General features: G+C 35.3%; 2 protein-coding genes across 5 annotated transcripts; both read left to right on the top strand.

Moving 5' to 3' along the window:
- Positions 1-3561: 3561 nt before the first annotated feature.
- On the top strand, positions 3562-17023 carry LOC127244713 (cleavage and polyadenylation specificity factor subunit 1). 3 transcript variants are annotated; one of them, XM_051265192.1, is made up of 26 exons: positions 3562-4039; positions 4568-4714; positions 5138-5291; positions 5598-5733; positions 6664-6809; positions 7177-7272; positions 7405-7457; positions 7985-8116; positions 8865-8916; positions 9027-9146; positions 9382-9516; positions 10713-10841; positions 11079-11156; positions 11383-11514; positions 11603-11697; positions 12228-12415; positions 12538-13322; positions 13459-13539; positions 13628-13690; positions 13834-13911; positions 14088-14309; positions 14420-14551; positions 14678-14854; positions 15095-15280; positions 15544-15923; positions 16650-17023. In XM_051265192.1, the coding sequence occupies exons 1-26, from the start codon at positions 3708-3710 to the stop codon at positions 16762-16764; spliced, it is 4344 nt and encodes a 1447-aa protein (XP_051121149.1). In that variant the 5' UTR covers positions 3562-3707; the 3' UTR covers positions 16765-17023. The 3 variants fall into 3 exon arrangements, with proteins under 3 accessions (XP_051121149.1, XP_051121150.1, XP_051121151.1); XM_051265193.1 differs by lacking the exons at positions 3562-4039; positions 4568-4714 and having other exon boundaries at positions 5160-5291; positions 5608-5733; XM_051265194.1 differs by lacking the exons at positions 3562-4039; positions 4568-4714; positions 5138-5291 and having other exon boundaries at positions 5637-5733; positions 6702-6809.
- Positions 17024-18564: 1541 nt separating this feature from the next.
- On the top strand, positions 18565-24103 carry LOC127244934 (splicing factor U2af large subunit A-like). 2 transcript variants are annotated; one of them, XM_051265538.1, is made up of 14 exons: positions 18567-18931; positions 19016-19134; positions 19468-19805; positions 20300-20461; positions 21025-21092; positions 21694-21767; positions 21859-21903; positions 21983-22042; positions 22323-22383; positions 22470-22582; positions 22694-23140; positions 23234-23369; positions 23616-23683; positions 23796-24103. In XM_051265538.1, exons 2-14 carry the CDS (start codon positions 19018-19020, stop codon positions 23931-23933), a joined length of 1827 nt encoding a protein of 608 aa, XP_051121495.1. In that variant the 5' UTR covers positions 18567-18931; positions 19016-19017; the 3' UTR covers positions 23934-24103. The 2 variants fall into 2 exon arrangements, with proteins under 2 accessions (XP_051121496.1, XP_051121495.1); XM_051265539.1 differs by lacking the exon at positions 23796-24103 and having other exon boundaries at positions 18565-18931; positions 23468-23624.
- The last annotated feature ends 822 nt before the right edge of the window (positions 24104-24925 follow it).

Below are 24925 nucleotides of genomic sequence, written 5' to 3'. Positions count from 1 at the left end.
TTTGATTATGATAAAATATTAAATAAAACCAAATTACTTAAATTTTACAAATATCAATTAACCAAAAAGATTTAGTTCATAGAATCATATATAAACAACAATTATTTTTTAAAAATATACAATAGTACGTGATTTATCAAAAATAATTTAAAATAATATTTTGATTTAAATTTTTGTTTAAATAATATATAAATATTGTTTTTATATAAAATTATAATATATTTTTATTAATAATTTTACAAAATAGATAATATTAATATAAATATAAATTAAAATAAAATAAACTCAAACACTTTCTCATAAAAATTAAAAAAAAAAGTTAATATACCTATTTATTATTTTTATATCATTTCACAAAGCACGCCCATTTTCTGTTTATAAAAAATTTCATAATGCTATATATATATACTACTACTCGTACGTGGCGTAACGCCACCTGACCAATTTCTAATGTAAGAAATTTTAGAGTGATCAAATGAAGATGTGAAAATAAATGAATATAGACAAATGATTGGCGGAATTGCATTTGGACTGCACTAATGAATTGTCCAATCCCAATGGTGAGAGCTATCCATGCTTGTATTATAACTTATCACATTTTTGTATTCATTATTTACCTTCAATCTCACATGTTACACCAACCTCTTGTCATACTATGTCCAAATATAATGATTTGCAACTAATGTCTAATATTAACAATCAATACATAAACTCAAACAAAAGTTTTTTTTGGGTTGCTATGCAAGCAACAGATCGAAATTCTTTTCTTTTTGTTTTTGTTTTTTTTTAAATATCTTTTTAAATTATAATTTTTTTAAGTTTCTTAAGTAATAAATTATAAACAAATATATTTTTTATCTCTGTGCAACAAACCAATTTTTTTTTTTAAAAAAATATTTTTTTTCGGATAATTTTTTTTCTATTTTATTAAAAAAATATTTTCTACAAAATGATATATATACTGAATTGGTCGGATGACAAAGAGGAGAATAACCGTCCAGTAAGTAGTCGGTTGGAGAAGAAAGAAAATAGAAAAAAAATATAATAAATTATACTATTGTTGAGTAAAAAAAAAAACAATGTGCAGGGTTTTCAAGAATGGACCTAGGACTGTGAATTGGTGTATAGTTCAATGGGTTTGTTAATTGGAAGTGAGATCCTAAATGGGTTCGAACATAAGCCAAACGGCCCAAAAGTCGGGCAAAAGGAAGTCGGGCAAAGAAAGATGAGAGGGCAGACGCGGATGTCAGACAAGATAAGGTCGGCCGAAGAAAGATGAGATGACAGACGCGGAGGTCGGACAAGATAAGGTCGGGCGAAAAAAGATGAGATGACAAACACGGAGGTCGGACAAGAGAAAAGGTCTGTTAATTGGTCGGGTGAAGAAAAGGTCTGTTGGTTGGTCGCTTAATCAAGCGACCTTTTAATCGCTTGATCGATTGGCCGGTCGCTTGGTCAAAACAGTAGTTCAGTCGCTTGAAAGGGCGGTCAGTTGGGGCGACCAATGAATCGTCTGGACGATTGGTTGTTCGGCCGTTTGAAGGGACCGGATGTTGGTCGCTTGATTGGGCGACCAATGAATCGTCCGAATAAATGGTTGTTTGGCCGTTTGAAGGGACCTGATGCTAGTCGACTGATTGGGGCGACCAATTAATCGTCTAGACGAATGGTTGTTCAGCCGATTGAACGGACCAGATGGTGGTCGCTTGATTTGGCCAATGAGTCGTTTGGTCTAGCGACCAGTTAGTATCTAGATTGGTCAATTGGTCAATCGTTGGGTTATTCGGTAGGTTCAATCGGTTTATTTCTCTACAGGCTAACCGACTGAACCTACCGAATAACCCAACGATTGACCAACCAGCCAACCCAAAGACTAACTGGTCGACTCATCGGCCGGCTCATCAAGCGACCACCATCTGATTTCTCCAATCGGCTGAACAATGAATCATCCAGATGATTCAATTGTCGCCCAAACCAAGCGACTGAACTACTGTTTACTTAAGTATACAACCAATTAACAGACCTTTTTCAACCAACCTCCGTTTCAACCGTCCTTCTTCGCCCAACTTCCTCTTTCAACCGACCTCTGTGTCTGATCTTATCTTGTCCGACCTCTGTGCCCGACTTGATCACGTCCGACCTCAATGCCCGACCTTATCAGGTCTGACTTCCGTGCCCGACTTGATCACGTCTGACCTCAGTGCCCGACCTTATCAGGTCTGAATTCCGTGCCCGACCTGATCACGTCCGACCTCAGTGCCCGACTTGATCACGTCCGACCTCAGTGCCCGACCTGATCACGTCCGACCTTAGTGCCCGACCTCATCAGGTCTGACTTCCGTGCCCGACCTGATCACGTCCGACCTCAGTGCCTGACCTGATCACATCCGACCTCAGTGCCCGACCTTTTCTGGTTCGACTTTCGTGCCCGACCTTATCACGTCCGATCTCCGTGCCTGACCTTATCTTGTCCTACCTCTGTGCCCGACCTTATCTTGTTCGACCTCTGTGCCCGACTTTATCTTGTCCGACCTCCGTGCCCGACCTTATCTTGTCCGACCTCCGTGTCTGCCGTCTCATCCCTCTTTGCTCGACTTCCCTTTTCTGACCGTCTTATCCCTCTTTGCCCGACTTCCCTTTTCTGACCGACTTCCGTATCAGGCCCCTTGGATTATACATCAATCCAATTTATACACCCTATATATTCTTATTATTATTCTTTTCTTTTACTTAACAATAATAAATTATATAAATATATATTTTTTATATTTGTTCAACCAACGAATTATTAAAAAATATATATTTTTTTGGATAAATTTTTTTCTATTTTATTAAAAAATTATTTTCTACAAAATGATACATATACTGAATTGGTCGGATGACAAAGAGGAGAACCGTCCAGTAGTCGGTTGGGATAGAAATATGAGAGAGAAATTTTTTAACTAAATTACTGCAACCAACTATTTTTTTAAAAAAGAATTAACTTTTTTTTTTTAATTAATTTTTAATTATTTTAATTATTTTTTGAATTTGAGTGAATTGGACGGTTACCCCTTGAGACTGGCCTCAATTCGGATGTCTTCTATTTCTGTAAGATCAGCCGACTAGTCGGATCAATTTTTTTTTTTGCGTGTCCAAAATTCAAAAACCACTGCATTAGTTTCAAATGCATTTTTTTTTTATTATTATAGCATTATAATATTGTAACTAAGTTATTGTATTATAAAAAACGTTACTATCTACAAAATGATATCCATATCAATATATTTTTGTACAAGTAAATCATTACAAAATAGCAAATTGAATTGAAAAAACACAACTGTCAAAAACATCCAATGTCTTCAGTATAACTGACAACGTGGGGTTTATTGACAAATTTAGTCATACTTGTCCACAATATTACCAATACGTACAACTGATGTAAAAATACACTATTTCAGTATTAAGGGTAATGTAGTAAAAATAGGTTATCATTCGTACACCTTCTCATATATATATATATTTCAGTGTGTATATATATGTTTCTTGATATATCTATTTGGAAGTCATGGCTGACATATTTCAACGGTCAATTGTACGGTTCGGTGAGAGTCACTCCAAAGCTCCAGTCCAGTCCCGTCCAGGGTTTAGAAGAGGGCTGAAAAAACCCTAATCCCCAAATTCTCTACCACCCAATTCGCCTGCACTGCAACTTCAATTGCCCAGACATGAGCTTCGCGGCCTACAAGATGATGCATTGGCCTACCGGCATCGACCACTGCGCGTCGGGCTTCATAGCGCATTCCGCCGCCGATTTCGCGCCAAGAATCGCCCCGGCAGCCGTCGACGACCTGGAGTCGGAATGGCCCGCATCCAAGAAGCCAATTGGCCCAATCCCTAATCTCATTACGGCTGCTGCCAACGTTCTTGAAGTATACACTGTTAGAATCCAGGAGGAGTTTTCTTCTGCAACGGACTCCAGGGCTGCCGCGGAACCCAAGCGCGGAGGTGTTTTGGCCGGCATTTCCGGCGCTTCTCTTGAGCTCGTCTGCCATTACAGGTGTGTATCAGTCATCTGAACCGTGCACACACTCACGCACAGGCAATACTGGTAATTTGGATTTGGAAGTGGAGCGTTGCCTTCTCCAGATTGTTGGAATGGGCGCTCTTTTCGGCTTTTCTTTTTCAAGAAAATTCATTGTAGGATCGTGACACAAGAAAGAACTCATTATTGGACAAGATTTTTGCGATTTCAATTGGTTATTTATGTGATTGTATTCTGAAGTTCTTTTCTGTCATGAGTCACTCTCAATAATTTCTGAATGTATCTTTATTATCTGAATAGCAATGGTCTGTGGTGCTACAAGGATCCCGGCAGTTTGGGACTTAGAAATCTCTTCATTTAAGTTTAATTATCTCCTTTGCACAAGGATGATTTTTTCAGTGAAGTGGTACTGCATTACGTGAATACGTTATGTGAACATGTATATCTGTCAGTTAATTATTCATCAGGTTACACATATATATATATACATATATTCTATTTAACAAAACCACTTACTTATTATGTATGTTCTTGAATTTCTAGGTTGCACGGTAATGTTGAGTCACTGGGGATTTTACCTTCTGGAGGGGGTGATGGGGGAAGGAAAAGAGATTCTATTATATTGACATTTCGAGATGCAAAAATTTCAGTTTTGGAGTTTGATGATTCGATACATGGGCTTAGGACGAGGTGAGCTTTATACTCATATTCTCATTTCGTTCCTGCATTCAAGAACTTTCTTTTTTTAAATATTTCTGAATCAGTAGTTTCTGTATTCAAATACTGGTGTCATAGCTGTCCCAGATATATATTTTAAAAATTCTTCAACATGAGCATTCCAGGATTTTATATTTATCTTATGAAAGGAAATGCTTGTACATAAAACAATCTCAGAGTTACGAATCATCATGAATTATAAAGAATGCATCTTGTTTCTTGCATTCAAGGTTGACTTTTCCGCTTAATTTAGATGGTTAGTACATTAGTTTTTTTTGTCCCTTGCATGGCTAATTATCTACTACATGGTTTCAAATTCATTCTGCATTAAACTGAATGCAATTTCTGAAAAATTCATGTTAACTGTACCTTAATCTTGCTGATCTGCTCTTTCAGTTCAATGCACTGTTTTGAGGGTCCTGATTGGCTGCATTTGAAACGAGGCAGAGAATGCTTTCCGAGAGGCCCTTTAGTAAAAGTTGATCCATTGGGGAGGTGTGCTGCAGTTCTCGTTTATGGTTTGCAGCTGATAGTACTTAAGGCAGCTGAGGTTTGGATTTATGTTGAGTCTATTGTTTGTTAGACCTTTACAAATTCAAAGGCCTCTTTTGTTTCTCAAAAGTTCAGAATATTTATTTTATTTGTTGCATGTTTGTGCATAACTACACCCAGTGCTCTTTCCTAACAACTTTGGGTTTTATTAGAACTTTATATGTGATTGGAAATGATGAGTATTCCCATTTTTGAGTTTTGTGGCTTGACAAATTTCAGCAGGGTCCCTGCCTTCAAGGCTATACCTTTTATCTTTGTGTATTGGTCATGTATGCATATATTGAGTACTGAAATTTTTGGTTAGGCAAGTTCAGGTTTAGTTGGTGAGGACAGCTCTTTAAATGCGGGTCCTGCTACTGCTTCTCGCATTGAATCGTCATACATTGTTGGGCTCCGGGATCTTGACATGAAGCATGTGAAAGATTTTATCTTTTTGAATGGTGAGGATTCTAACTTTATCTCTCTTTATTCTCATTTTCTTTTGACATGAATATTCTAGTGTGGCTACATATGTATTTCTGTTGTCTTATATACCCTGGACAGTCTGTTGTAGGAAACCTCCTTACCATTGCAGTTCTACTATTATTAGTTTGTTGGAATGTATGCTTCAGAAATCAATTGACAGTCCACCCACCAAATTAAGCATGCAACATGCATGCTTGCTGTCCCTTGAGTACTATATGTGTGATTTCTGCATTATGCTCTGATTTTTTAGGAGTTTATGAAAGGTGAAGTTACTAAGTTAGGCATGAACTGAGTTACAATGTTCGCACAGATCCCCACGTCACTACCTTTTTTGTACCCAGATAAACCTCTTTTATGCATGGAAAGGTGTTAGGTTTCAGAAGGGTATTACAGATTTTGTTACTGGTTTGGATCTTTTACAGGTTGGTGTTCTTGATTTTCCTCTAGATTGGCAATTGATGCTACAAATAACACTTGGACAATTTAGTTGGGCTTTAAGGTTTATATAAATGTTGATCTACAACTCTTTACAAGTAAAACAATATTATTAGTGTTTATTCTGGGTAACCTAATTGAAAGCATCCATCTGAACCGCTGAATTGCTGGGCATTGTTACTTTGCAAGATAAGATTCAGCATGTTTGGAAACACATTTCTAGTTAAAAGTTTTATTTGCAACTCATCCTATAAAAACTATGATGCCAAAGGAGAACACTTGCATGCTAGTCCTTGGAAAATCTTTGAAGCACCTTGCTCAGTGCCTATTCTAAGAGTATAGTGTTTAAAGATTTTTATTTTGCTTTTAGATCCAGAACTAAGGTATAGTATAGCTGAAGATGTATCTTTTTGGCAATTTATCAGTCTTTCCATCTTGATTTTTGATTGTGAAATACTTAATATTTACAGGTTACATTGAGCCTGTTGTAGTAATTCTACATGAACAGGAGCTTACATGGGCCGGTCGTGTCTCATGGAAACATCACACGTGTATGATATCTGCACTCAGCATCAATACAACTCTAAAGCAGCATCCACTCATATGGTCGGCAATTGTAAGTTATATTTGAAACTTGCACTTATTGAAAATTGTATAGTGTGGTATATATTAGTGGAATGAGACTCTACTAAGAGCTGAGGATTATTCTAAAATTAACACTCTCCGCAAAATAACTTATTAGCTGTTCTCATGAGGGGAAGAAATTGATTTCCTCTTCCGCATCTTATGTTTTGATTAGGAATCACAGTTATTGGATCTATTTTCCTCATACCTCACTCATAAAGGTTGCTTTTTATTCAACATTAAAATCTAGCCAGAATAATTTTGAGTTTGTTACTTTCTTCTCTATAGTAGAGTAAACTATCTTTAAACGTACTGAACATTGATCATGTGAAAGTTCTTTGTTTCTATTTTGTTATCAGAATCTTCCTCATGATGCATACAAACTCCTTGCTGTTCCATCTCCCATTGGTGGAGTTCTCGTAATTTGTGCAAATACAATCCATTACCATAGTCAGGTTTGCCACTTTCATATTGCCTTATTTCCTACCCCATTTAATTGCATTTTCTCCCATTTACATGCTTTTTCTTTTTGTCTCATTCTCTCTCTCTCACTCACTCACTCTCTCTCTCTATAATTAATTGGACAGTCAGCATCATGTGTCTTAGCATTGAACAATTTCGCAGTTCCTTTTGATGGCAGGTGATGCTTAATTCCTTTATTCTTTATTTTCACTCCTTTCTTGTAATTACATTGATTCATGCTTTTGGATACAACTTTTCAAGTTTTAATTTTCTTTTACTGCAAGTGCATTCTAGGGTTGAGTTGGGTTTTTCTTTTTGAGATATGTACTTTCTTTTCTTTTGTGTGCTTTATTTATTAAAAGGATTTGGGTGTGTACAAACTATGTTTAGCTTGCCAAGTTTTCACAAATTAATGAAATACATCATCAAGAATGTTTAGCTACCGGATTTCAGACTTCAGTTTACCCCATTTTTCAGAATATTTTGATATGATGAGGGTTAGGTATATCAATCAATGAGTCTTAGTAAGGCTGATAATACTGATGCACTGCTTTATTTTCCTACAGTGATATTTTCAAACACCGAGATAGTGAGATAATACTTGTTGAAAACATGGAATTGAGTGGTTATATCTCTGTCCTGCTTTCTTTCTTTTTTTGGCAAATCAATATTTCATTTCTGATGCATTTTTCACATCCTCTTCAGTCAAGAAATGCTTAGATCAGGTTTCACTACAGAGCTTGATGCTGCAAATGCAACGTGGTTAGCAAGTGATGTTGCTGTATTTTCTTCAAAGTCCGGGGAGCTGCTTTTACTGACTCTTGTTTATGATGGGAGGTAGGTAACTTTCTGTTCTCCCATTGTTGTTTGTTTCATTCAATGTGAAGACTGCTTTGGGGTTAAGCTGCCCCTGCAACTGAAGAATAAGTCAATCTTATGGTTAATTTTGTGGAGAAATTGCTCCTGATAACTGAATTAGATCCGGAAATGTTACAATCCTCTCTGAACTTCTTTGGTTGTTGTTGTTAATATTCATATAAATATGCTGCCTGATTTTTTGTGGTTATATAAATGAAGATGCAAATAATGCAATATTATATAGTTGTCTTAGTGCAACATGGGTTGTTCTAAAAATTCTATTATTTCTGTCATCTGCATGCATTTTTTATTTTTATTTTATTTCTCAAGGAATCCTAACTTTGGGACATGCTGATGTGAACAGCTCCGGTTCTTATAAACAATTGTTAGGATTTTATTTTTAGTTTTTTAATGCATCCCCTCTCTGGACTAGATTTAGGCCCTCATAAGTCATAACGATGGTTGATGTTCATTCCATGTTGGGATGTAAATCTCCGTGGGTTAAAGTCCACTATAATGTTTTATGCCTTGCTTGTTTTGGCTCAAATTAACTTTGTACCTGTGGATATCTAGGAAGCTAGAGATCCACCAGCTGCTTCAAAATTGCTAAAGCTGCTAACAATGTGTACCAGTATTCAGTATTTGTAACATACGTAGCAGGGCTCTCTCCTATATTCTGGAAACTGTTATTCTTGATTATAATGTTTCTGTAAAATTATCTTTACAGAATGGTACAAAGACTTGAACTCTCCAAGTCAAGAGCTTCAGTACTTGCGTCGGTGAGCTATAATAGTTTCAGAAGTTCTTGCTTTTACCTTCTACTTGATGAAACAATTATGTGAAATTTATTTTTGCACTTAATTTCCTTTTCTGTTTTTATCTTTTATAGGATATAACTACAGTTGGAAATTCACTATTCTTCTTGGGCAGCCGTTTGGGTGATAGTCTGCTCGTGCAATATAATTCTGGAGTGGGAGCTTCGTCAATGACTTCTGGTGTGAACGAAGAGGTTCATCGTTTTTGTTATTGCATAGCTTCGATGAATAGAGATCCAAAAAATGTCACCTGCATTCTTAGTAGTATGGATGAAATAGTCTTGATCACTCAGTTTGAACACTGTTCATATTCCATGTTGACACACCCTTCAATTTTCTTAAGATTTGAATATCTGTTTATTCTACAGTTGGTGCATGCATACCTTTGTTGACAGTGTGCATTTTTTTAAAAAAAATTATTTTCTGTAGGATGAGGATATTGAGAGCGATGCACCTTTGACAAAGAGGTTGCGAAGGTCTCCCTCTGATGCATTGCAGGATTTAATTGGTGGCGAGGAGCTTTCTTTCTATGGCAGTGCTCAGAACAATGCTCAGTCCCCTCAGGTAAAAATGATTTAAGTGTGCTATATGATGATGATTTCAATGATGGCAGGTTCTTGATTTTAGAGGTGACTTATACTTTCTCTTCTCAACTCTATAGGATTTGACTGCAGTGCTTTTTCATCACACTCTATCTCTGAAGGATATTTATTAGTAAAAATGATGATTTTTCTTATTAATTTTATAAAAACAACTCTACATATTAAGTCTAATTACAACAATAACGATTAAAATGGAATTGAAACCTGGTTATACCTATGATGTTGTTGAAATTAGAATGCAATGTCGAAAAAACTTCATAAGGAGAATATGAAACAACAACAACAACCATCAAAATGGGATTACAGATTCATAGAACAACTATCCATATTAAGTGTTATTACGACAATAACCATCAAAATGGAGTTAAGACCTGATCGTATCCATAATGTTGTCTAAAATTAGAGTACAATGTAGATGATAACTTATGGGGAACATAAAAGTAATGAATCATACCATAAATAATTTCCACTTAAATAAACATTCCACCATTTCTAAGGAAAAATTCTAGACTTGCATTGTTGTCTTCTTGACTTCATATGAGATATCAGTATATGCATGATTCACGGACATTCTTTGTCTATGTACACACTATCAAAAGTACTAGTAGACTGCACTGTAGTGTATCAGTAAATCAAGAGATGTTAAGTGTGCCACTGGAGTTAATAAGGAAACCCAGTAAGCTACTTTCTCTTCCATGTGCCACAGATGGCTGCATTTCATTCACTTATTATTATTATTATTATTATTATTATACGAACAACATTTCTTTTGCATTATGGTAAACACAAGTCTATAAGTTTGGAGAAATAATGGTATGCAGGAAAGAGAAGTCTGAAACATAAAAATAGTAGCAAATGTAATGAAGAATTTTTATTGGAGTGTATAAGGTCACTAAAGTATTAGTGACCCAACTAAAACAAGTCCATATAGAAAAATTTGTCTTTGTTTTGTTGTTGGTGTGATGTCTTAATTTTTCTGAAACATGTGAAACATAAGAAATGGATGGGTTTGAGAACCTAACTTCTTGAAGCCTTGCCAGGCCTTATGAGTCAGTCCTATCTGTTCTTGCCCCAATTTCTATTGAATTTGCTCTGGTCCAAACAACATGGATTATTTGCAGGCATGAATTATCATTCTGATTATTGTCATTTGTGCAGAAAACATTCACATTTTCAGTGCGAGATTCACTGCTAAATGTGGGACCAATGAAGGATTTCTCATATGGGTTAAGACTTAATGCTGATCCTAATGCTGCAGGAGTTGCAAAGCAAAGTAATTATGAATTGGTTAGTTATAGTTTCAGCAATCAAATTTGTTTTTTTTTTTTTGGCATGCGATAGTTTTGCTTTTAAATTATTTTATGCTTGTGGATAAAGTTTTTTACTACAAGCTGTTTCATCACATAAGTTTTACCTAAATATTTGGATGTGCATTTTATTATTTACTTCACTAACTTTACACCACAAGATGATGTATCTAGGTTTTAAAATTACTTGAATAAAAAGATTCTGGTTCTTATTCAGGTATGTTGTTCTGGTCATGGAAAGAATGGTGCTCTCTGTGTGCTCCAGCAATCAATCCGCCCTGAAACCATAACTCAAGTGCGTGTTAACTACAGCATCTTTTACCTTTTATGGTTGGAATATAACTGTGGTTCTTGTTAGCTTGTGTAGTTCTTTAAGTTATGCCTATGCTTTTTTATTTGTTCCTCTTGAATATGTTTTCTTAACAAATCTCAGTTCTATTTCTTGTTGAGCAATTTGATGTTTTTCTATGTTTTCATGGAGTGAACAACTTATGAACTCCCTACTTACTATGTTTGTTAAGGAATCGTTGCCTGGTTGCAAAGGTATTTGGACTGTGTACCACAAGAATTCTCGTGGTGATTCCATAAAAGGAGCGGATGATGAAGATGAATATCATGCATTCTTAATTATTAGTTTGGAAAATCGTACAATGGTATGTCAACGGTAGCCTTGTTATTGTTATTTTACTGTATGTGATTGTGAACAGTATCCTTGTATCATGAGTCATTTTTCTGCAACAGGTTCTACAAACTGCTAGTAATCTTGAGGAAGTGACTGAAAATGTTGATTACTATGTTCAAGGAAGTACAATTGCAGCAGGAAACTTGTTTGGAAGGTGTGATTCTTTGTATTTCTTAGCTGTTTTGTGAACTGCTATTTCTACCTTTTTACTTATATAAGAATTTATTAAATATGAGTTGCTGTGTCATGTAATCAAATGTTTTCTGAATTATTTGTATAGTTCTTCTGTGAACAAGAGTTGATTGTGATTCTAGTTGAAACTCCTTATTTGTCCGAAGTTATTTTCTTCTTACTCAATATTCTTAATTACAATGTTAATTAGTAAATGGCATGTCATCCTTGTGGTGTATTAATTTTTTTTGGTTTATAATATTCTTTATGTTAACAAGAAACTTGTCATAACATTGTAGAAATAGGCTAGATCTTTATCCTCAACATGGATTCTACTTTCTTGCTTAATGCATAGCTACTTCATGTCTGTTTACATGAACAGAGTTATTAGTTTAACTTCATTAATGCTTTGGTCATCCCTTTTTTTTTGCAAATTTTAGTTGTTTGACAACTGGATGGGAACTTGGGAAGGTTTCAACAGGCAAAATAATTTATATTCTATACTTACTGCAGACGTCGAGTTATCCAAGTGTTTGCTGGCGGTGCAAGGATTCTTGATGGTGGTTATATGACTCAGGAGGTGACTTTTAAATCTTCCAATCCAGAGTCAGGTGAAGCTGTTACTGTGTCATCAGTTTCTTTTGCCGACCCTTATGTGTTGTTGAGAATGAGTAATGGAAGCATTCAGCTTATTGTTGGAGGTACGCCGTGACCGGGTCCCTGCTGTTTCTTTCTTTTTTTCCCCTGAACAATGAAATATTTGGATTTGGCTTATTTATTTTGAATAGCCTTAACATAGATGTTACTGGCTGTCTTCTCCTAGATACATCAACATGCCTTATTTCCATCACCATTCCACCATTATTTGAAAGCCCAGATAAGCTCGTATCTGCCTGTACACTCTATCATGATAAAGGACCAGAACCATGGCTCCGTAAAACAAGTACTGACGCGTGGCTTTCTACTGGAATTGGAGAAGCTATTGATGGTGCTGATGGTGTGTTGCATGACCAGGGTGACGTATACTGTATAGTGTGCTATGAAAGTGGAAATCTCGAGATATTTGATGTGCCTAATTTTAGCAGTGTTTTCATAGTGGATAAATTTGTTTCTGGAAAGAGTAACATTTCTGATACTTTTTTCCATGATACACCAAACGATCCAGTAAAACCTATTAAAAAAGACCCTGAAGCTGCTGGGCATGATAGGAAGGATGCAACTCATAATATTAAGGTTGTTGAGTTGTCTATGCAGCGATGGGGACAGCAACATAGTCGTCCCTTTCTTTTTGGAATATTGTCTGATGGAAGCATTCTTTGCTACCATGCTTATGCATATGAAGTTACAGAAAATGTTTCCAAGGCTGAGGGTGTTGTTTCTTCTCAAAGCTCCCTTAACCTCAGCGGTGCGAGTGCATCTAGGCTTAGGAATTTACGCTTTTTCCGTGTTGTTTTGGACTCATACACAAGAGAGGAGACACCTGCTGGTACCTCATCACAGCGTTTAACTGTTTTCAAGAATGTTGGTGGGTTGCAAGGTTTATTCCTCTCTGGGTCAAGGCCAACTTGGATTATGATGTTCAGGGAGCGGCTTCGAATACATCCACAGGTATTTCTAGTGTTCCTAGTATGAAACTATTTTCAAGGCATGTGATGTCTTGCAATCACTTACATTCATTTTAGGATGCATATTTGTTTGTTTAAGAGTGTGAATTTTAATAATTCTGTAATCCTTTCCGTTTCAGGTGTGTGATGGTCCCATAGTTGCCTTCACTGTTCTTCACAATGTGAATTGTAATCATGGATTCATATATATTACATCAGAGGTTAGTTAAATATATCTTTTTGTTTGTGTCTCTTCAATATAAACAAGTAAACACAAATCTAATCTTATTTATTTATTTGTCGTATCAGGGTGCGCTGAAAATATGCCAACTTCCAGCTCTTTCATATGACAACTATTGGCCTGTACAAAAGGTCGAGCATTGTCTTAATTCTTTGTCTTGTTCAGACCAACATCTCATGAGCTTATATGGGATGCTTTTTCTGCATTTATATTTTTACTTCTGCTCTCCGTTGCTGTTTTCATATTCCCCTTGCTCTCTCTCTGCTGCTAACAGATATCGCTGAAAGGGACTCCACATCAAGTTACTTATTTTGCTGAGAAGAACTTGTACCCTCTCATAGTTTCTGTTCCAGTAAGTGCAATCTTTTGACTTGCTGTTTTTAGTTAGGTTTAGCAGGTAGCAGTTTTGTTTGTGTCAGGAGAACTATAAGCAACAATACTTAATACTTATAATCAAACGACCCATTTGATTTTCCTGTCATGTTAATTTGGATATGTTCAATCGTGTTTAATTTATGTTTCATATAGGTGCTCAAGCCACTCAATCAGGTCCTTTCATCTCTTGTTGATCATGAAGTTGGAAACCAATTTGAGCATGATAATTTGACTTCAGAAGGGACCTATCCTGTGGAAGAATTTGAGGTTCGGATTATGGAACCAGAAAGGTCAACTGGGCCATGGCAAACTAGGGCTACTATTCCAATGCAAACTTCTGAAAATGCTCTTACTGTGCGAGTGGTTTCATTATTTGTAAGCTCAATTTTAGCCGATTCATTGGATCTTAAAGCATTATTGTCTTAAGATTTTCAAATATGTTTTTCAATTATCATTTTCCTCACAATATGCTGCATATCTTTCAGAATACCACGACGCAAGCAAATGAAACACTTTTGGCAATTGGAACTGCGTATGTGCAAGGAGAAGATGTTGCAGCAAGAGGACGCATTATCCTATATTCTGTTGAGAGGAGCTCTGACAATGTGAAAGCTAAGGTAGTTTGCTAAACTCTTTATTGAAAGATTTTACTAAAAGGTCAAACAATCTGATTGCCTTCTACTATGTTTAGGTTTTTCAATATATATGTATATATAAATTTAATTTAATAATTCTGTTTTCAGGTTACCGAGGTTTACTCCAAGGAGTTAAAAGGCGCCATATCAGCCCTTGCATCACTCCAAGGTCATCTGTTAATAGCTTCAGGGCCTAAGATTATTCTACACAAGTGGACGGGCTCCGAGCTGAATGGCGTTGCCTTCTATGATGTCCCGCCTCTCTATGTTGTGAGCTTGAACATTGTAAGCATCACAATATATACATTTGGTCTTTAGATGGAACCGGTTTCTCTATGCTTCTAGTTGCTCTATTGTTTCTTTAACCTGCTTGCCGATCAACCAAATGCTACCTAGAGTTAATTGGGCTTCACTAGTCTAACTGTTGGTTTGTTTCTTCAAAATCATTTGAGTTGGTATATCATATTGTTTTCAATGCAAGCTTGGGTATTTGTATGCTTTTATGATAAAATTTTACCCCTGCAGGTTAAAAATTTTATCCTCCTTGGAGATATCCACAAAAGCATATACTTCCTTAGTTGGAAGGAGCAGGTCTCTCAACTCAATTTATTAGCTAAGGATTTTGGCTCACTTGATTGTTTGGCAACCGAGTTTCTGATCGATGGAAGCACTCTGAGCCTTGTTGTCTCAGACGACCAGAAGAATGTTCAGGTCAGCATGTTTATCTGCGAAACTTTTCTATTTCAGGTTACATTTATTTAGACTTTCTTGACTAGTTCATTATTCGTTTACCAAAAGCCGATGAGATTACGGTGCTTCATATTCTAGTATGCTACTCTCTCGCCAATAAAATGTTGGGCTCTTGAAGTACTTTGAATGTCCTTTTTTTAAGAAGAGAATTATTTACATTTGTTTTTTACAGAGTAACAATTGTTACTGGTATGATTGCATATTGGTTAATAAATTTGTTACAGATATTTTACTATGCTCCAAAAGTGTCGGAAAGCTGGAAGGGACAGAAACTTCTATCGAGGGCCGAGTTCCATGTTGGTGCGCACATCACAAAGTTTCTGCGGCTGCAGCTACTTCCTACATCTGCAGATCGAACAGCTCCTGGCTCTGACAAGACAAATCGCTTTGGCTTACTTTTTGGCACCCTCGATGGCAGCATTGGCTGCATCGCACCTCTTGACGAGCTTACTTTTCGCCGGCTCCAGTCGCTGCAGAAAAAGCTTGTTGATGCTGTTTCTCATGTTGCTGGATTAAATCCAAGATCCTTTCGTCACTTCAATTCAAATGGAAAGGCTCATCGACCAGGACCTGACAGTATTGTTGACTGCGAACTCCTGTCACGGTATGCTTTTCTCAATTTAATTGACACTGTGGCAACCTTTCTTGTTTTATCTAACCTAGCCTTCATCTCCATCAGCGCCAACTTAAATGCTTGATTCGTTAGACCATTTATGGTCTAAGAGCACTACTTAGGTAACTATAAATCCAAAATGCAGCCGGATAGGGATCCTAGATTATCATGTGGATAATTCATCTGTGGTTTGGAAATTATGTGCTGAACTCCCTTATAATTTAGAAACTACACAGACTTTTTTATTTTAAGAAATATTATATAGAATCCTGCAATTTTTAAAATATAAGAGAGAATAGTGCAGACTTTCCAAAAAGGGCGAGAATTTTATTATAGAACATGGTTTGTTCTTGTAGATGTGATGTTCTAAATATAAAATAAATTTTTAGTATGATATAAAAATTGAAGCATAAGTGTTTGATTTGACGCATTCGGAGAATTTTTATTTATTTTTTCTGAATAGTAGAAATCTTTAAGAACTCTATTCAAAACAAAGCTTCATATCCCGTTCCAATTCTTCGAATATCTATACTAGAAAGCACTATTGGTTTCTTCAATTCAGATGCGAAATGACACACGACACTAGTTAATGTTACCGTCCAGGGCTGCGCATAATCTTGTGATATTTAAGGAAACTCATTTGCATATTTGTGACATACCATTAAATCTGTGTTTCTCTTCGTTACCCTCTGTGACATTTCTTTTGTTCCATCACAGGTATGAGATACTCCCGCTGGAAGAACAAGTCGAGATCGCCCACCAGATTGGTACAACACGAACGCAGATCGTATCCAACTTGAATGACCTCACTCTCAGCACGAGCTTCCTATGAGCGCTAAAATTTTGCACAAAAAGATGGGGGGATTCTTCGCCAATGGCTTCTCCGGCGGCACCCGAGATTTCGGTTTCGAAACCTAAAGGGAATGAATCTTGGATTATTGTTGTTAGTTGTTCTTGTGTTTGGTGTGTAGATGCAAATCATTTGTTCATGTAACTTATTAGTGTTTTGGACTTTTTGCAAATGGAAATATTTATATGATCATTTTCATGGGAGCTTAGGAAGACATTTATAACGTAAATTATGACTGTTTATGTGTGATTCGTTTTTCTTTTTTCTTTTATTTTTTTTATTTTTTATTTTATTTCAAACTTGGATCAATAGCAATTTAGTATATACGGTTTTAATAAAAAATATTTTGTTTTATTTTATAAAAATATCATTTTAAAGAAATTCAAATCATAATTTTAATTTTAATTTCAAATTAACGTCAAACAAACCTTAGGTTTTAATTTATTTATTCATTTATTTACTAAAACAAAAATTCTTTTAAGTTTGATATTAAATATTTATCCTTAACAAATATATATATATATATATATAATAATACTTAACCAAAATAGTTTCAAAGTCATTGTAACAAACAAAGAGAAAATTAAAATGGATATGGATATTCAAATTTAATTTTTTGAACTCGAAGATGATTTTAAGAGTTTGGAATAATTCTGAAAGAATTGATTTAGATCAGGGTTAGATTTGATTTTAAAATAGATTCAAAAAATTGTTTTTTTTTTTTTTTTTCTTCTTTTTTAGGATTAATAGATTTGGTTTGATATTTAGAAATTTATGTATATTGATCTAAAATAAAATAATAAATGTATTGATGTATAATGAATTGATTTTTCAATCAAAAATTATAAAATAAAAAAAGTGTATTGTGTAGTAACCTTTATATAATTTGACCATTTCAGTATACTTCGGAATAGTTTTTTTTTTTTTTTCTTCATATACCAAAAATTTCATGTCATTTTGATATTTTGGTATTATGCATATTTTTATTTGCCGATAGTATACTAAATTTTCGATATGATACTAATATATATGTTTCTTATACCAAATTTTCAATTTACTAATTTTTTTTATATACAAAATTTTTTATACGGTCTAATATAGTAAAATACTAAAAAATTCAGTCTAGTATACATTATAATCAATATTTTTAGTGTACAATGTAGACTTTTTTTTTTTTTCATTTGAAGTTGAGAGTTCAATTTTTTTTTTTTTTTTTTTTTTTTTTAAACAAGTAAACCAATACAAATTAATTTATTACATATATTTTTTTAATATTAATAAATTATTAATCCCTCCGTTCTAGATATTTTGAGCTTATTATCATAAATATCGGAATATAGTAAAGTAAGATCAGTAGATAATTAAAAATTGTATTGATAAAAATAATTATTATTTAATAAAAATATAAATTAAGATTAAGATAAATAAATAGTTTAATTAAAATTAAAAAATTATTAAATTTAAAATTTAAAACGTGATTAAAAATTATATGAGACTGAAAATAAAAAATATGAATAAATTATGTGGGACACAAGAAATATTACTTTACTTAAAAAAAAAAAAAAAAAAAATGTACTAGTTGAATGGAAACGAAGAAGTATTTTGATATACTCTAAATTTGAATGTACCTTAAAATAGAACTTTAATAATAATATTATTTTATTATATATTATATATGTATAATAAATCTTGGGTCTGGCATTTTTGACGGCACTCTAGGGTTTCGAGGTACAAACAACAGCGCCTACAAGGTACGTTTTCTGCCCTGCTTCTCTCTATTCGCGGATCTGTTCTGTTTGCTTCATTTCTGGAAAGTGTTGACGGCGAGGAATGAACAACGCGTGTTTTCTCATTTTGTCTGATGCTGAGATTGTGATTTTATTAGTTTCGATTATGTAATTAACGCTCGCCTGCGGAAGGTGGCCGATGATAGATGTTTTCGCTGAAGAAAATACTGTTTTCTTTGATTCTGTATCTCTCTATGTAAATATCGTTTGAAATCTTCGTTTTTTAAAAAATTTCTACTTGTTTACGGGCGGTGAAACAGTGTAGCCGAGGATCATATGGGGAATGACTTTTGGATCACTTGTCAATAGGATTCGTGGATTGTTTCTGTACGAATTGGATCGAAGGCTGTTGCAGTGATTATGAATGTCTCGCTCAGCTTGTTGATTTTTAGAATCTCAATTGGTTAAGGTTGCTAACATATATTGAGTGTCTTTTACCATCTCAGAGATGACGAATCCGGACATGGATGAGAACACATATTTTTCTGCAACGTTGGACTCTCCTGAAGCACTAGGCGTGGAGCAGCAGACTCACAAGGGATCGCCAAGTGCAGGTGGCAATAAGGTGTGTCATTATAGTTATTCTTGATTAAATTTGGTCTGGATTTTATTCTTTGCATTAGGGGCAGAGAATATGCAAAATTAGAGTTCTGGATACTTTTATTTTCTATTACAAATGATTTGTAGGTATCAGCTCTAAGTATCAAATGTGCTCTTAAATCCTGATGATTATGCTGTTTGTACACACTTTTTTTTTTGGTATGTACACTTTGCAGCGGTGTGGTGATACAATTTAGTATTTTTGTTGGCACCATAGTGCTGAAAGTTTCCCTTCACTGGGTATGCATTTATATTTGAATTTAGTCACTTGACAGAGCTTGATCTTACCATTCTGCAGCAATCTCATGAATACGATCAAGGTAATGAGAGGGAGTCATCCAAAAGCAGGGATAAAGAATTGGAAAGAAGTCGTGATAAAGACAGGGATAGGGACAGGGACAGGGACAGGGACAGGGACAGGGACAGGGATCGGGACAAGGACAGAAATAGGGATCGGGACAGGGATAGAGACAGGGGCAGGGACAGGGATAATGATAGGGAAAAGGATAGAGACAAGGACCGTGGCCGTCACCATAGAGGCCGTTACAGGGATAGGAGCGAGAGAAGAGATAGGGATAGGACCCATGATCGAGATGATGATGATGATGGCTCATACAGAAGTAGGGACCCAGATAGGTAAGGAGCTTGAAACTCTGAACTCTACCCCCCCTCAATTCACTAATGCAGGGTGTGCTTTTAAATTTGTTTTGGAGTTTTAGAAAGTTTCGAGAATGTTAAAAGGTTAGAATAAAACTTAAGTATTTGATGTGATATAAATAGGTGTTTGGATGTTATGTTTTGTATAGGAAATAAGTTTTCGATGTAATATTTTAAATGAAAAATAGGCTTTAGATGTGATATATTAAAGAGGTAGAAATTTTGATGAATAGTATGAAAACAAAGTTGAAAGCATAAGTAAGCAGAGCCTTGGTGTTCTCGGTGCTTTTATTCATTCCTACATTCATTTACATTCGAAGTTTAGTAAAAAAAAAAAGGCTTATAATTTGTAGTAGGTGTGATCAGCTAATAGTTCATGGTAAATTCTATTATACAACTCATGACTGATCAGTTACACTCTGGTCAAGATGAATATTTTTTTATCTTTGAATCATTATATTTCTGCCCCTCAGACGTAGAGAGTATGACAGAGACCAGGAGGAAAGGCACAAACAAAGGTCTAGATCACGATCAAGGCGTAGGTCTAGGTCAAGGTCAAAGCATAGATCTAGATCGCCCTCCAGGCATAGGTCTGAGCACAGATCAAGGTCAAGGTCTCGTTCGCGTTCCAAAAGGTAACTAAGGTTATTGTTTTTCCTTCTATTGTACTATTATGTGATTGAAGTGGACCTTTCTCAGTGAACACTAATTAATTACTACATATATGTATTCTTATATTTTGGACTTAATAGCTAAGTTTTTGTTCACCTCTTCTATGACATGGTTTCATGCTGATAGGCTAATATAGTCAAACTGTTATATACATATATGTGTATGTATATTGACAAGATGCCGGGAGATCATGATGTCCTTTTCTTAGGTGATGAATGTCATAGAATTTGGTCGGTACATCAATTATTATTATTATGAATGACAAATTCACCTAGCCACCTAAAACGATTTCTCATTTAAAATCTCCTAGTAAATGTACATTATATAGCTAGTTTATATGCAGAATGCTTTCGTGTTCCCTTTGGCGTGATATGTTTGCTGCTTTCTTGAAGTATAATTTGTGGAATGTATGTTAATATTGATATGTTCAAATTTTCGCAATATTGATCTTTTTCTCGTTTTGTTACATCTTCAAAATATCTGTCCTATTTCACCTGTCTGTGTCATTGATGGTGCAACTTTACAGCAAAAGGATGAGTGGTTTCGACATGGCACCTCCTACGGCTATGATTCCCAATGTGGCTGCTGTTACAGGTACTATGAGAAAATGGTTTCATGCTTAAATTATAACGTTAACTATTGCTTCTTTTCTCTGATATAGTGTGGAAAGTTCATATCAAATTCATGGTTTCAATTTGGTAAGCTACTTGGTACTATATCAGAGTATGGAGTACTGGTCCCAAGATTGCCTCTTCTGTTCTTTTCAATTGCTTATTTGCTTAGTGATTGGAACTGAGAGTGTTTTTGGTTTCTTGTTGTGTTTGGTGTTTGTTTGTTGTTTTGTATGTCCTATGTTATGTTGTAAGAAGGCAATGTTGGGCTACTAGGCCCACTGTGCTGACAATGGGCGTGAGCCGATCTCTGTAGCTTTAATGTACAAGGAAGAATCAAAACAGGTTTTGTCCATCTTCTACCAGGATTTAATGTTTGGTAGCCTTTATGGGTATTTTTAACTGATCACACTGTTTTCTATTAGAATAAAATATAGCTTAATCTCTATGTCGTATACTGCTCAAAATATTGATAATGAGGAAACTACCATAAAAGTTTTGACAACTTCCTTTTGTCTAATTTAAGAAAGGCATGATTTCAGCAGTTCTTATACGTGAGATCTGACTTTGTTTAGTCATAACAGGTCAGATGCCTGGGATCACTACCCCTACCGTTCCTGGAATGTTTCCCAATATGATGCCTTTGGCATCTGGACAGGTTTCTTAAAATCTTATTTTATTTTTTTTGTAATAATATATCCATACATGCTCTTCAAATCATTTCCAATAATTATATTACTCGATTCCAGTTTGGAGCACTCCCTGTGATGCCCGTGCAGGCCATGACTCAGCAGGTTGATTTGTATGATTAATTATTTCATGTAATTCCATCATCTTTGGTGTAGAATGTTTCCTAAACACTTGCGTCCTCAGGCTACCAGACATGCTCGACGAGTTTATGTCGGTGGACTTTCTCCCACAGCTAATGAACAGGTAATATTTTCTTTTCTATTAACATAGAAGTTATGCTGCAGGTTTGATCATTTTGTCATTTGGTTACGGCATCAATGACATTGTGATACATTGATTATGTCTGAAGGCATGCATTACTTCATTTCTTCTTTTGAAATTCATCTTTTCATTGACATTGTGATGCATTCATTTCACTAAAAGCATTTACTGTCGTGTACTTAGACTACAGATTCATTACTTTGTTTATTTTTACCTATTACATCTCTTCTATCTACTGATATTTTTGGGATCTTTATGGCAGTCTGTGGCTACCTTTTTCAGTCACGTTATGGCAACAATTGGAGGAAACACTGCCGGTCCAGGTCAACATACAATTAAGCCCTTTTGGTCACTTGCACTTGAGAAACGATACATATAGAGTATTTATGCTTCCTTTTTATTGTTTCAGGAGATGCAGTTGTTAATGTTTATATTAATCACGAGAAGAAGTTTGCTTTCGTGGAGATGAGATCTGTTGAAGAGGCAAGTAATGCAATGGCGTTGGATGGCATCATATTTGAGGTAATGCTTCTTTAACCAATTGAACGCATGGAATTTGAAATAACCAACACTCTTCATGAAATTAAAATATTCGGGATTGTATTTCTTGATTTGCTTTACCTTCCTTCTCAGGGTGCACCGGTTAAAGTGAGAAGACCCAGCGATTATAACCCGTCACTGGCTGCTACTCTCGGCCCAAGCCAACCCAATCCCAATTTAAACCTTGCAGCTGTTGGATTGACCCCAGGGTCTGCGGGTGGACTTGAGGGTCCTGACCGAATATTCGTTGGTGGTTTGCCGTATTACTTCACAGAGGCACAGGTCAGGGAGCTGCTGGAGTCCTTTGGAGCACTTAGGGGCTTTGATCTCGTCAAGGATAGAGAAACGGGGAACTCCAAAGGCTACGCATTTTGTGTTTACCAAGATCTTTCAGTTACAGATATTGCTTGCGCAGCTCTAAATGGGATAAAAATGGGCGATAAAACACTTACTGTGAGACGAGCAAACCAAGGCACATCTCAGCCTAAACCAGAACAAGAAAGCGTGCTGTTGCACGCCCAACAACAAATTGCATTACAGGTAATGAAATTGCCATTGTTTTTGAGGGTTTGTGAAGCTCTGTGATACGTAACTTCCATCTAATCGGCTTGTGTTCTAACAATTTTCAAGCAGAAACTAATGCTGCAACCTAGTCTAGTTGTTACAAAGGTTGTTTGCCTATCACAAGTGGTTACTGCCGATGAGCTGAAGGATGACGAAGAGTACCAAGACATAGTTGAAGACATGAGAAGTGAAGGCGGGAAGTTTGGTAATTTCTTCAAAATTCTACATTTACCTTCTCTTTTTTTATCCAAGTTCAGAACACTAAATTTTTCGCCTTTTTGTGTTCTATTCTCTGTTTTACAGCCTTCCCGACTCCCCCTATTCTGCTAATCTGATGCCACCAACGCACATACATACCGAAAACATGGGAAACATTATTAACTAACCACCCCCATACCAACCCTTTTTCTGATTAAAGAATGCAACTCAATATTCGATAATATTTTTGTAGGTACATTAGTGAATGTGATTATCCCTCGGCCACTTCCCAGCGATGAATTGCGCCCCGGTGTAGGAAAGGTTGGTTAATGGATATGTGCTGTTTTTATATCAGATTACCTTCGAATTCCCAAAACTGTAGTGGAAATGTAGTGCGATATAAGTTAATCGGAAACTCCATTATGCCGTGTAGGTTTTCTTGGAGTATGCTGACGTTGAAAGCGCCACAAAAGCTCGGCAAGGATTGAATGGGAGGAAATTTGGAGGAAATCAAGTGGTGGCGGTGTTTTATCCCGAAAACAAGTTCGCGCAGGGCGAATATGACGGGTAGATTTCTTTCATGCCTAGAGAATAAATATAGTTCGATGATTCTGTGCATTTTGTGTCAATTGGTTCATCCAAATTTGCAGTATTTTGATCTTGTTTTGGCTAGGTTTTTGTTTTAAGCCTCATTTTCTGACTATGAAACCAGGTTTTAATAGCTAAGACAATTTCTGTTGATGAGTTGTGCGTTTGTTTATTTAGTTATTGTTATATAGAATTGTAATGTCTTAATAGTAAAAAAATAAAAATAAAAATAAAAATAAAAATAAAAATAAATAAATAATTAATTAATTAATTAAAGAAAAAGTATAAAAATATTTCGTACAATAAATTTAGTTAATTAAAAAATTGAAACAAATCAAAAAAAAAAAGGTGAATTTTTCAAAATTTTTAGATTGAAGGTAAAAATAAAATATAAATCAAAAGTAAAAATATTAAATTTTTGAGCAAAAATTATTTTGGTAATTCAATATTATAATTATCAAGGTCTAATTCAAAAATATTTATTAATTTTGGTCCAACTCAAATAAAAATTTATCAATTATAGTCCAAAGATGGTTGAGTGAGACTGAACACGGTCGGTCCGTGTTGGATGACTCGTAAAGTGACGGGGCGTCCCAGCCAACACGGTTCTGAACATGGTATCCTTGCCCGTATTCCGAACATAATCATATTGTGTTCAAAATTTAAAAACCACGAACAAATGCACCGTAAGTGTCATTTCTATGACAATTACAAGTGTTTTAATTCAGAGTTGCCAAGTGTCTTGTCAGTTGATTACTCATTATGTTAAGAGGCTATAAATATTTATAGACCTTTGTTTTCAATTCACCAATTAATCCTCCCTCTCTCTCTCTCTCTTATTTCTCTATCTTTATCTTACAATACATATACACACATCTATCTATCTATCCATATTTATAAACATCCATATATTATTATTATTATTATTATTATATATTTTGTTATATTATATTTCAGAGCGGATTAAATTTTAAG

Source organism: Andrographis paniculata, unplaced genomic scaffold (assembly GCF_009805555.1).
Source record: "Andrographis paniculata isolate CXL003 unplaced genomic scaffold, ASM980555v1 Contig21END, whole genome shotgun sequence".
NCBI classification, from domain to species: Eukaryota; Viridiplantae; Streptophyta; class Magnoliopsida; order Lamiales; family Acanthaceae; genus Andrographis; species Andrographis paniculata.
Note: the sequence above shows the minus strand (reverse complement) of the source record. Positions and strands in the feature narration are given on the sequence as shown.